The sequence below is a fragment of the Lepidochelys kempii genome, chromosome 1, assembly GCF_965140285.1.
Source record: "Lepidochelys kempii isolate rLepKem1 chromosome 1, rLepKem1.hap1, whole genome shotgun sequence".
Lineage (NCBI taxonomy): Eukaryota > Metazoa > Chordata > Testudines > Cheloniidae > Lepidochelys > Lepidochelys kempii.
This window is the reverse complement of record NC_136380.1, coordinates 21,839,017-21,852,148: the sequence shown is the minus strand read 5'-3', so window position 1 is coordinate 21,852,148 and position 13,132 is coordinate 21,839,017. Positions and strand designations below refer to the sequence as shown.

The following is a 13,132-nucleotide window of genomic DNA, read 5'->3' as shown; positions in this document are numbered from 1 at the left end:
GCTGTTTTGATAGTGCTTTCTCATTCTCCGCACAAGATAAAATCCATATGGCCTGTCTCGGTTAGTTCTCCTAGGGGAAGACAAACATAATTTACTGTTGCTGCTCTAGATACTATTTTATTTCTATATCCCTTTCCGAGGCACTGTGGGTTTTTTTGTATATATACATTTGCTCAAATGCTAAGTCAGAATAAGTCTTACTAATCTTTTTCTGGTCAACTTTCCGCATTGAAGAAAGTGAAGATATGGGCTTCCTGGTCTTTATAACAACCTGTTTTTGGCATTGTGTAAACATGATAGAGACAGAGAAATATTTTCTTATTTAAACTCAAGCATTTTTATGTTAAAGTACCTTGTACCATTGTCAGATATTTGCATATCCATTTAGACTAGCATCTATAGAAAGCTTGAATTCATGTGTCCTGCTCACATTGTTGAAATGTGTCCAGTTTGCTTCCAAATTGGAGACCAAAGTCTGCCCACAATATTCATGATTTCAATGGGATTACTCTCATAAATAAGGCGAGTTGGATTTGGCTTTAGGGCTCAAATGGGCATCTGTCTTGCAATCTGATCTATTTCTGTAAATCCTTATCTCTGCACAGAGACCCACTGAAATCAATATGTTGTATATATCTCTCTATCTAGATAATTTTGCTTAACTTTGAGGGCTTGTTCGGCTTCAGTATTGTACACTTCTGCACTTCCTGTTTTCATCAACTATCTTGTTTGTGATGAAAATCAGAAGTACAGAGGTGTAAAATAAAGTTAACTAAACCTTTCCCAACTTTAGTCGTGACTTTGTATTTTGGCCTTTGACATGGTAACGTCCTTTAGTTGTAATGTGCATGTATGAATTCTTGTTTTACTGTAAAGCACCCACAGTCTAAGATGAGTGCTAAAAATAAATCTAACTAAATATTATAACATAAGCACACTTTTTTCTGAAATACCAATTCTGAAGTCATTGTGGCTTTGGGCAGGTGCATGGATCCAACCATGTGGAGCCAGTTGCAGGGCTGGAGCCTTTATATTTCCATGTCTCAGTAATCCATCTGTTAATTGTGGAATTTTACTCCTTTCTCTGACCTCCTTGTCTGTTTTTTTTCTGTATGAACTGAAAATTCTTTGGGGGCAGAGACTTTTTTCTTGTTAGGTACAATGGGGCTCAATCTCTATTCAGGAAAATCAGTGTAATAGCCCTGGGGTCTTTAGGACATTTTATGACAGAATAATATTTACAGAAGAACCAAAAATGACCTTGAAAACCTGTTGTATATATTTAGATGGAATATATGGGCCCAAAGAGCTAAAGGTATTAACATTATTTAATGCTGGTTTAATGATATTTGTGGGTTGATGTATAGAGACTTCAGCCTGCTTAGTACCATGGCAAACACACTATAAAATTCATGCCAAGAGTTAGAAATGTATTGATTGAAACACAGAAAAGGAAAAGAATCATAGTGAGGTCAAGAGCATTGAAATTGATTGTTTTTGCCAAACAAACGTAATCAAAACCTATCAGAGTCCTTTTTTGGAGGATATTAAAGATGGGGGAAACACAGCTTTTGTTTATGTTCTCAGGATGCAGGGTGGCTGATCAGTCATGGATGGATGCTTTAAGTTTGTAGGTCGACTACAACAGCTGTTGCTCTGGACCCTGGTTCATCTCCCAGTCAGGGACATTATCTGTTCGGTTTAGTTAGGTCCCTCTCCTTCACTGGTCCTCTTCAGGCCAAGAAGAACTGGATGGGCCATCTCATCTCACATGGGAGCACTGTGCAGTACAGTTGTTCAGGATCAGGTGAAAATCGGAGAGAGAGATAGGACTAGAGGAAGATGGGGGCGCAGAAAGGAGCACATGAGGGAGAAGAAAACAGTAGAATCTCAACATTTGTCAGTTTGGAGTCCTTGCTGGTGCAGTGATGATAATCAGGCATCCCCACTGCAATATCAAGTTCTGGTATCATACCAACAATCCTTCTGCTAGAGCTGTGGTGAGGGTAAAATTTTTTTCTCTTTTCCCAAAGTCTCTCTTTTTTTTTTAAGGGTCCCGAAAAGACAATGGATGGAATAATCCATTCTCTCGATGTTTTATCCATTAATGAGACCTAATTTCCAACACACCAATTTTGATGAATTGGTTTCTGATCCGCTATGCCACTTGTTTAACAGTCATAATCTTAACATGGTCTTTGTGTGGTATAGTAGACCCTATCTGTTTAAATTTAATTCAATCTTTCTGTCTCCTTCTCACATCTTTTCTGAAACAATTTTATATAACAAGTCATTGTAACAAATCATGAACCGATACTCACTTTTCACCAGTTAAGCTAATAATTAAAGAAGGCCTACAAGGCCTCAATTATTACAACAGCTCACGTTAATATGAAATTACCTGGAATGGTTTTACAAATCAGGATCCTCCAGACAGAAGCAGAATGTTGCCCATATCTCTGGTACCTTTCATTTTACAGGTTAGATATGGAAATAATGAATCTTAATATTCAGACACCCTTAGAGAAGACACCAAAGATAGTTGATGTCATATGCAGAACCATTTTATGCTTCTGATAAGAGACAATACAGTACTTTAAATGATAAAAAATGTGTTGCATACTACCATGCTAAACGTTTCCTAAGTGTTATTTCTCTGTTGTGTGACTGGGTCTAGTGGGGAGCCAGCTGTGATCATTCAATGAAGGTAAACTTCAAAGAATGGGGCAGACAATCCCCATAAAGCTGGTGGATATTCCAATTCTTAGATTTACCAAGCCAGCATAAAATAGCTTCTTTATTACCTTACTGGTTACTCAGAAATCCAAACAACACAGTTCCCTTAAAGTGATCCAGCCTCAGGCCTCCATCCAGGTACCCACATGAATATGAGGAAAATGTCTGTAAATCTTATTTTATCATATAAAAGAAAAGGTTCTTCCAATCCCAAAGGATTGGACACATTACCTCCCAGGTTAATGAATGTTTCAGATCTTACCCAAACACACACTACAGCCAATTCTTATTAACTAAACTAAAAGTTATTAAAAAACGAGAGAAAGAGAGGGGTTAAAAGATCGATATACATACAGACATGAGTGCTGTATGTATATTGCTTTGTGGTTGCAAAGAGTTCCTTCAGAATTCAGTTCATAGGTCATAGTCCAAATCTCATGTCCAGGGTGTACCAGCATAACTGGGACCTCAGTCTTGCAACTCAAACTTCCCCTGATGAAGTCTAAGCAGATCTGAGATGACAGAATCAGGACCCAAGTATCTTTTATACAATTTCATGTCTTTTAACAAGTTGGAATTCCTCAGGGAACAAAAGGTAATTAGGATGACTTTGAAGGAGGTCCATCACTGGTACTTAGCTATATGAATTAACATGGTTGCTTGTTCCTCCACCATTCACAGTACATTTCAAAGAGAGATGAATACTGAGATATCTCATGTTTACAATTCATTTACATGATAGGATGTTCTTTTGACCTCTGAATTATCAGAATATAGCATTGACAGGGACTGTTGATTACAACTGTCCACTCTACTCATATATATGTAAATACACAAAAACACAAACATTGTCTCCCCACATGTCTTCTGTGGGTTATTTATTTTGCAGGATGTTTAACCCTTTCTAGCCATGCGTCACAGTAGATGTTTGTACATGAAAAACATTCTTAGAACATTTGTTGCCTTTCTTTTTATATAATAACACAATCTTCCTTTGAGGAAGCATGCTATGCATTTAACTCAAAAGGTGTTTGAATTTGGGACTGTTGCCAACTGTGTCCAATATCTATTCATGGGACACCATCATAGGGCCTAATCACATCAGCCACACTATCAGAGGCTCGTTCACCTGCACATCTACCAATGTGATATATGCCATCATGTGCCAGCAATGCCCCTCTGCTGTACATTGGGCAAACTGGACAGTCTCTACGTAAAAGAATAAATGGACACAAATCAGACGTCAAGAATTATAACATTCAAAAACCAGTCAGAGAACACTTCAACCTCCCTGGTCACTCAATTTCAGACCTAAAAGTGGCAATTCTTCAACAAAAAAACTTCAAAAACAGACTCCAACGAGAGACTGCTGAATTGGAATTAATTTGCAAACTGGATACAATTAACTTAAGCTTGAATAGAGACTGAGAGTGGATGGGTCATTACACAAAATAAAACTATTTCCCCTTGTTTGTTCTGCCTCCCACCCCCCACTGTTCCTCAGACATTCTTGTCAACTACTGGAAATGGCCCACCTTGATTATCACTACAAAAGGTTTCCCGCCTCTCCCCCCCCCCGCCCACTCTCCTGCTGGTAATAGCTCACCTTAAGTGATCACTGTTGTATGTATGTATGTATGGTAACACCCATTGTTTCATGTTCTCTATGTATATAAATCTCCCCACTGTATTTTCCACTGAATGCATCTGATGAGGTGAGCTGTGGCTCACGAAAGCTTATGCTCAAAAAAATTTGTTAGTCTCTAAGGTGTCACAAGTACTCCTTTTCTTTTTGAGTTTTGTTTGTAAGTCTGTACAGGTAAGTTTAGCAGAAGTTTCTCTACACAAATGACAGTTTGTTCATAATCCCAATGCCAGAATGTAAATTACCCAAACATATTCCAGGTTTATATATTTTTTTTGCTTTCTAGTTGCACTGTTTTTATTTTGAGGTGATTATTTATTTTGTTTTTGACTGAGTTATTACTGAATGCTTGAAGCTTAATTTCTTGTCCACAATTCTTTAGTCTGCTTGCTAGCAGGCCTGCTAAGGCTTTCGCTTTCATTAAAGAGTAACATGAGTGATGAGAGGTTTTAACAGTGTGTTGGTCAAACCTGTTGAGCTACAATAATAATATTAGGCACATGTAAAAAATGTTACAGCTTCAAGATGCTTTACAGTCATTAATCTGCATAGCACCCCTGTGAACATGGTCATTAAGTGGTAGTGTTCCCATTAGAAGGCGAAATTGAGATAAGGATGTTGTGAGTTGCTCAAGGGGGTGAGTTGCTCAAGTTCTCAGTGGCCTCACATACCTCAATAATGTAACCCTAGAATCTGCATTGCATTAATCTTTATACAGATAACCTTATCTATGGCAAAATGGGAAAGGTTTTAAAGCCACTCAGTTACTAGGGGCAGAGTTTTAAAAACTTAGATAGGGACTGTATGCGGGAAACTTTTCCCTTGGCATCTCTCTTTTTTCAATGCCCTGAGTGCCGGTGTTTTATACAGTTAGTCTCAGGGTTTTAATATGCTTCCTACTGGGAATTTTGTAGTATAACAAGGGGCAGGAGACTAGATAATCTTACTTAAAATAAAAAAGATGTTTGAGTTTGGGACTGGTTCATGTTATATGAAGACGTGCGTTTGTCCAAGGTGCAAGGTTCATGATGACTACTCGTTTTATCGTTATGAGAGATACCACATCAAGTTGTAGTTTCTAAGCTTTGGTACATTTTCAGTGTAATACATCTGTCTGCTTTCATTGGTTTAAGGTTTTGTCAGTTGATATGGGGTGGATTTATTTGTAAATGTAGAGTAGACTCCACCTTGACCAGGTGCTTATCTCTTTTAATAAACTCAGTTGTTGTGGTTTTGTTTTTAAATTATTCTCTGGCTTTTAAACATTGTAATTCCAAAGAAAATTACTAATCTCTGAATGACAAATAGCATTTACCATTTGGAAAAGAATAGCCAAATAAGTCCAAGGACACATCAACTTTGCACTCTTAGTTGATGAAGCAAGGTCATTGAAACAGTAGCAACTCCCGTTGACTATTTTGTACATAAATTGTGATCTTAAAGTACTGATGTTCTTCCAGAAATGTATGTGTATAGAAATTGAAAAACTGATGGATAGTGCTCTAAGATTGTGATGGATCTTGACATACTGAAAGTTTATGCTTAATCTTACGTTGGGGCATCAACAATATCAGAAGTATATAACAGAGTGAAAACTGTTATGAAGCTGTCTAGTAAATGCAATGAATGGCACACAAAAGAACCTGGTGATATTGAACACCTACAAAGTCATTTACTTGAGACTTGCTTTCCTTTTTACTGCGAAAGTTCTGAATACTTTTCCAAGGCCAAATGTCATTGAAAGAAAACTAGTACCCAGTTCTGCTGAATGTACTTCTGGAAATGGCTGCTGTGTGTGAACGGAATGACATGATTGTGGAAACAAATCGGTGTCTGTTCCATTTGAGAAAATGTAGTGATCAGTGTGTGTTTTAGTAGTCAGCAGTGACCATTAGTAAGTAAGTTAAAGATATCCTACAGAAGAACTTTAAGATATAGGGATGTCAGGAAATCATCAAGCAAAATGCATTAAGTGATGTTTCAACAGCATAAGCCTGTGTAATAGACTATGTTGTGAGTTCCTATGTTGTTTCATTCAGCTAGATAAAATGTGACTACATGCTTATGGGTTGTAGAGGAAGCTCTTATGGATGTAGTCATGGTGAGACTGTGAGTTTAAATTCTTCATCATCATTATGTATATTTAATTGTGCTTTACAAACATAAAGAAATACACATCCTCCAGAGTGGCTTACAATCCATACAATATAGACAATGAAGACAAGACAAAACCCAGTGTAATAGTGGACAAAGTGGAGAGAGTACTGGTGAGCAGGCTAAGGTAGCAAGGGTACCTGGAAGGAGTTGCATGGGAGTAATCTGAATGATAGTGCAGTCTTCATGCAGGGAGTAAGAAACTTGTCCAGTCAGAGGAGACAGCATAAAAGAAGGAGCAAAACTGAGAATGAAAGTAGTCAAAGGAAAGGGGATTGTGAGGAGTGTGGACAATGGAAAGACTACGATGAAATGAGAATAAAGATATTCAAAGATTGGGTTAGGTTTCTGGTGAAATTAAGTTAGTGAAGGAATGCAAGGTGGGGAGGTGATGCAGTTGCAATAATTTAAGGAGAGCTATGAGAGAAGATGGTGTTATTGGTGGTATTGGATAGAGAAGAAGTAGTGAGATGCAGGCAGCTCAGAAAGGTGAAGAATCTTGTAATCAGAGCAGGAATTGATCAACACTCGTGATTTGATGGAGAATGAGAAAAATGAGGATTAGGGGGATATTGAGGAGGATGAAGCAGGACATAAGTCCTGACATGATGTGAAAAGGAATGAAAAGTCAAAGAAGATACAGAAGTTGTGAAACTGAGCAATGGGGAGTTGTGGAGGGTGCAAAGAAAAGGTGCTGCATGAGGACTAAGAAGAAAAATAGATTTTGTTTTGGTAAGAATGAGTTTGAGATTGCAGCAGAGCATCCAGGAGGAGATGTTGGAGACATTTGGAGATGTGCAAATTGGTAAAGGGAGAGTGGTTGGGGAAAGAGAGGGAACTGAGAATCCACTGTATAGGGGTTGTACCAATCATTTTGTGAATGGATGAGGTTTCCAGAGAGAAGAGGTGGGCTGCATAGGGTTGCAGAAACAGAGAGAAGCAGCATGTGAGGAAGAAAGAATGATCAACTGAATAAAAGGCCTTAACTTTCTCCCATTTGACATAGCAAGGAGGAAGTCACATGAGCAGCATACAGTTTGTTGTTAATGACCCTGCAGCAGCAAACTATTTGATTGTTGACTAACAGGTGGAACTTCTGTGAACCCTGCTAACTTTGCAATGAGGTCAAAGTGATCTCTTCCATAATTGGAATGTGATGAAAAGGCTTGTTGCTGTGTGTACTGTAGCCTTCTGTTGAATGCACAAGTATCCGTTTTCTTTAACTTGGCAGAGGCAGTGGAGTTGATGATTGCAGTTACCAGGTAGAGGCATTTGTGGTGTTGAAGCCTGTGAGAGCCCTACACTTGGTGCCATGTATATATATATTTTTAAGAACCATACAGCGGGTATTTCCTTGGGGTTTTTTTATTCTCCTCCACACCTATATCTTTATATAACAGCTTGTCTTGTGGTTTTACAGGCATGAAATGCCTTAACATATGTCATTTATTCTTTCCTTCAAGGGGGTTAACAAATTGCCTCTTTGTTTCCTAAAGGAAATATTGGGGGGGAAGGATGTGGAATGTTACAAGCTGAGATTAAAAAGAAATGCCTGGAATCTTGGATAGGAACCACATAAAAATGCACTCAGTCTCTCTTTGAAAATGAGGATTGATCTGACAGTTTTCTGGCAAGCTCTCTATGGTACTTGGAAAAAGCAGAATCATATTTGAAAACTGATTGTTGTCCTTGATAAAATTACCAAAGAATTTAGTAGACTATTTTCTATATGTTTGTGGATAGAGGCAAAGACACTTTACTTAACAAAACAAAAAAAATGATGAAAAGAGATTAGCACATTTCTTGCCAACTGTAAAGTAGTTCTGAAGATTAATGAAGGACTGCAGCCAAAGATAAAGGATGACTGAAGGAATATTTTTGACCCCATTGATTTGATTGCAGAAATCATGAAGGACTTTTAAATTTTCATTCCCAAAAGTATGTAAAAATATCTGATACTGCCAGCTAGAACTGTGAAATTCAAAAAGATTACGCAGCAAAATGAAAATTCTTAAAGAACAAATGTGCCCTATGATCACTTCTGTAACATGAATTTGGCAGTCTTGTAGGGTATAAAGAATGTGGTGCAAAGACAACTACTAAGACCATGCAGTCAAAAGAAACAGAATCAGTGTAGATGAAAATTGGGACCTAGTTGGTGTAGGGGACTAGTTTTCTGATTGGTAATAGGTAATTGCTAATAAAAGCAGATAGAAGTACTCCTCACTCCAGATAGGTTTCAGAGTAACAGCCGTGTTAGTCTGTATTCGCAAAAAGAAAAGGAGTACTTGTGGCACCAGATAATCAGTTTGACGTTTTTCAGCTATCATAAAACTGAACATTAATTTTTAGCAAAACTCCGCTCATGCTTTAGCCAAAACACGGCCCTCTGGAAAATAAAACTAAACATAATAAGAAGCTTTGATTTATGTCAATATTAATAGAAGGATGAAGGCAAATCATAAGGGTAACAGTCTCAAGATATCTATATCACTTTATAAAATTCCAAGAGCATGTTTTTGATATCACCTTTTTCATATGCCTTTTTATCCACAATACTAGCATGATCAAATCCTTATATTTTATCATCCCAGTGATACAGTATTTTAATTTATCAGTCAAAAAAAAGATAAGCAGAGCATCTCTGGGTGATTATAAACATGCCTCATCTAATATAATAAAGCACAAGACTAGGAGATTTTTGCCATTACAGAAATGCAATAAATGTACCAGTGTGCTATTATGAATTTATCTGCACAAAACATTTCTGAGTACTTTGAATCCTGGGTACTTTGAAGCTTGGGCACAATATCATTCTCATTGAGTTAGAAATGTAGCATTATCTTCTAAAAACACAGCTAATTTCTGATAAGTAAATAATTCATCCAACATTAACAGGTTACTTTAATTTAGTCCCCTTCATAAATAGCAAAACTCCCCTTAAAGCACCCAAACTAACCACCTTTTGAGGAAAGAAGCTAGGTCAATTACATATCCTCATGGAGTGAGATAGCTTGGGCTAAATGTCAAACGCTTGACAACATTTATCCACGTCTAAGCCATTGTGTATAATTACGCCCTCTGACCTGTTTGTTCCTCCTTCTCTCATGCTCACCTCAGAGTAAGAGGTGGCTTTCTTTGGCCTGTTTGCTTGTTAGAATGTCAAGTTATATCAGTTCTAAGGCACTGTTGGTAATGTCCCTTAAGTGACGGTTAGGGTGAATAGCAAGTGTGAAAAATCGGGACAGAGGGTGGGGGGGGGTAGTAGGCACCTATATAAGACAAAGCCCCAAATACTGGGACTGTCCCTATAAAATCAGGACATCTGGTCACCCTAGTGATGGTTTCCAGTCAGTTGTTCTACCACATATCTCTTGACCAAAACTAAACATGTTCTGGCCAAGCATTTGGGAAAAATCCCCCAATAATAACTAGGGCTTCAAATATATGAGTGTTGTCAAGCTGTGAAACTTAGCGTTGACTCTTGACTTTCCTCTCTTGTGCTGCAACCATAAGAAGGGCTGGACCTAAAATTACTTACAGTAACTTACACCTCAGATGCACAGAGTGGTGAGCTAATCACATTTATAGACTGTAGGCACCTGAAAAGTATAGGGTTTTCTCTTGTGAAACAGCCTGATAATGCTCCTGTTTTTTATAAACTGTATGAATATCTTTATTTGATAAATTAAGGTGCATTTCTTAGAGTGTAAGCTCTATGGGACAGGGACTTTCTGTGATTGTGCAGCATCCCGTACCAGAAGGACCCAATCCTGACTGAGGCCTTTCAGCACTGCTATAATATAAATGAATACTATTTAATAATAATAATAGGTTTGTAATTATACACAATATTGAATATTTTATGGATGTCTGACCAAAATCTTTGGGTCTGTGACACTCCGTGAACATATGTGCATGCACTAACATACTATATTAGCTCACATGGTCTTGTGCTTGCATTTCATTGGAATTACCTCCATGATGGTGTGTGCATTTTGGAAGTTATCTGACCAAGAGTCATTCATCTGTGCTACTCTGATATACTAGTTCTTGTTTTCCTTTGATATGCCATGACTTGTCTAGTTTTGCTCTATTCAGAACCACCTAGAGAATTTGTCCATTACATTTTCATTTTTTTAGTCTTAGCAATTCATTTTCAGCAGCAAAACAGAAGTTGGAGATATGTTTATGAATATCTGATATTTGAAGGTTATAGTGTGTTGTTCAAATGTTGGCTTTCTAAACCTTGAGGCTTTAGGAAAAAAGACTATACTTTGACATTAGGGCTTTCTGCCATAGTTTGATAGATCTCTAAACTTTAATTCCACATTAATGGTCGTGAATCACAGCTCTAGGAATTATTTTAAAAATATATATATTATACACACACACACACACACACTCTGTACACAGGAAGAAAGCAGTTGGTTTCTAACCTAATTCATGCAATACAGACCACAACAGTCTTCACACTTACAAACCTAGTGCACACTCACCACAGCCAGTTCACATGTGTGCAAATCAGTAGTCATCTTACATCAAACCCCATCTAAAGCCAAATAAAATCCTTGCATCTGTTGGATCACAGAAACCCCCTTGGGAACTGCCAGCTGATGTGCTGAGACTACTTCTAATCCATTTTCCCTGCCAGCTTGGGACTCCAGAACCATGCCTGGTTTGAGCCAGACATGCTTGCCTGGTACAAACCCAGACCCAGGTCTGAACAACGTCCCACAAAAGCTGAGGGCTTAACTGAAAACAGCTTAAGAAGTGTTCCTGTCTCCACCACCAGATGTCCAGTTCCCAATGGGGTCCAAACCCCAAATAAATCCGTTTTACCCTTTATAAAGCTTATACAGGTTAAACTCATAAATTTTCGCCCTCTATAACACTGATAGAGAGAATCATAGAATCATAGAATACCAGGGTTGGAAGGGACCTCAGGAGGTCATCTAGTCCAACCCCCTGCTCAAAGCAGGACCAATCCCCAATTAAATCATCCCAGCCAGGGCTTTGTCAAGCCTGACCTTAAAAACTTTCCCCTTTTTGTTTTGATTTGGGATTTTTTTTGGTTAGTGTCATGTTTTTGGGGGGGAGGGTGGGGGAGGGTTCTGGGGTTGTAAATCTATATTATTGCATTCAGGATTTACCAAAGCTTGGATCACAGGTGAAAACATATCTACATCTTTACAAAAAATAAAATTGATACCTGAGATTGTTGCATAATTCTGAGGCCAATATGCATTCTTTTAATGAAAGTAAATTAAACCAAGTGAAATATTTTATAGTAAAGCATAAGGTTTTGTTTGGTTGACTTATGAACCTGATAGCAATGTTCACATTAGAAATACCTACATACATTAGAAGAGTGGTTCTCAAACAGGGATATGCAGAAGTCTTCCAGGAGGGACATCAACTCATCTAGCTATTTGCCTCGTTTTATAACAGGCTACATAAAAACTTTTGAAGTCAGTATAAACTAAAATTTCATACAGACAATGACTTCTGTATACTATACACTGAAATGTAAGTAAAATATTCCAATCGATGTATTTTATAATTATATGGTGAAAATGAGAAAGTGAGCAATTTTCACTTAACTAAACTTGATTAATCTGCACAACCAGAGGACGTCTCTTCAGGGTATTATCTCCATTTAACAGATGAGGAAGAGAGGTTAAGTGGGCTTGCACAAGGAGAGAAAATCCATGTCCTAGTCCACTACTTCAACTAGTAACATCCATTTTATTGAATAATTTCTTGCCTGGCACATCCCATTCTTGGTACTTTTGCATTTTGTACAATTTAATTTGTTTTGAGATTCAAATTAAATTGAGGAAATGAATTGGCATGTTAATGTTTTTTTTGTAATTCATGTGTCCATTGTAAGGATCTTCTGTCATGTTTTTGCCCTAGTTTAGTGTTGTAAACAAGATGCTGTATTTCAGTGGGTTTATCAGTGAATTATTTTTCCAGTAAGAACAATTAATTTCTCATCTGGCAGTCAATATTATTGCATAGTGTATTTGAGCTTGTAAGGCAGTGAATAATTAATAATCCTTCTGCCATTTGTGGGAAGAGCTTCTAGAGATGCATTCCCATGAAATTGTACAGCTTGGAAATTTAAATATTTGTGTCAAGTCCACAAAGTAGAATCGTAATAAGCAAACTCAAATGATGTATCTCAGCAACCCGTCTTTCAGGTCTGCCATGTCCAGAACTACCATTGATTTCAACTGGGCTTTCTGGCCTTAATCCTGCACGAGTCAAGTCAATGTCAGTTTTCCCAGTGACTTTAATGGGAGGCAAATCAAGTGTTTGTGTGTGGAAGGCTTGCAGGACCAGGACTTCTATTTCGAAAAGCTGTATTCCCACAAAGTAATGGGACATAAGTGTATATATTCAAGAGTAAAATATGTGGTTTATTGCCTAATTACCTTCAATGCACTGCTAATGGATTTTCTGTTACATGCTTTCTTAGGTCAATGGAACAGAAATCGAATATGAATTTGAAGAAATTACATTGGAGAGGGTAAGTATGAATTGTTTTTTGTATTATAGAAGCCAGTGAAAATTTGATTTTCTGTAGCACAA

At 37.6% G+C, this 13,132-nt stretch overlaps 1 protein-coding gene across 11 annotated transcripts in view; it reads left to right on the top strand.

The window, feature by feature from the left end:
* The window catches only part of DLG2 (discs large MAGUK scaffold protein 2), a 1,468,504-nt gene that overhangs the window by 962,116 nt on the left and 493,256 nt on the right, over nt 1-13,132 (top strand). For all 11 annotated transcript variants that reach the window (XM_073336088.2, XM_073336097.2, XM_073336081.2 and 8 more), the window contains one exon: nt 13,020-13,070. In XM_073336088.2, coding sequence (XP_073192189.1) covers nt 13,020-13,070 — 51 coding nt within the window. The remainder of the gene's footprint in view (nt 1-13,019; nt 13,071-13,132) is intronic.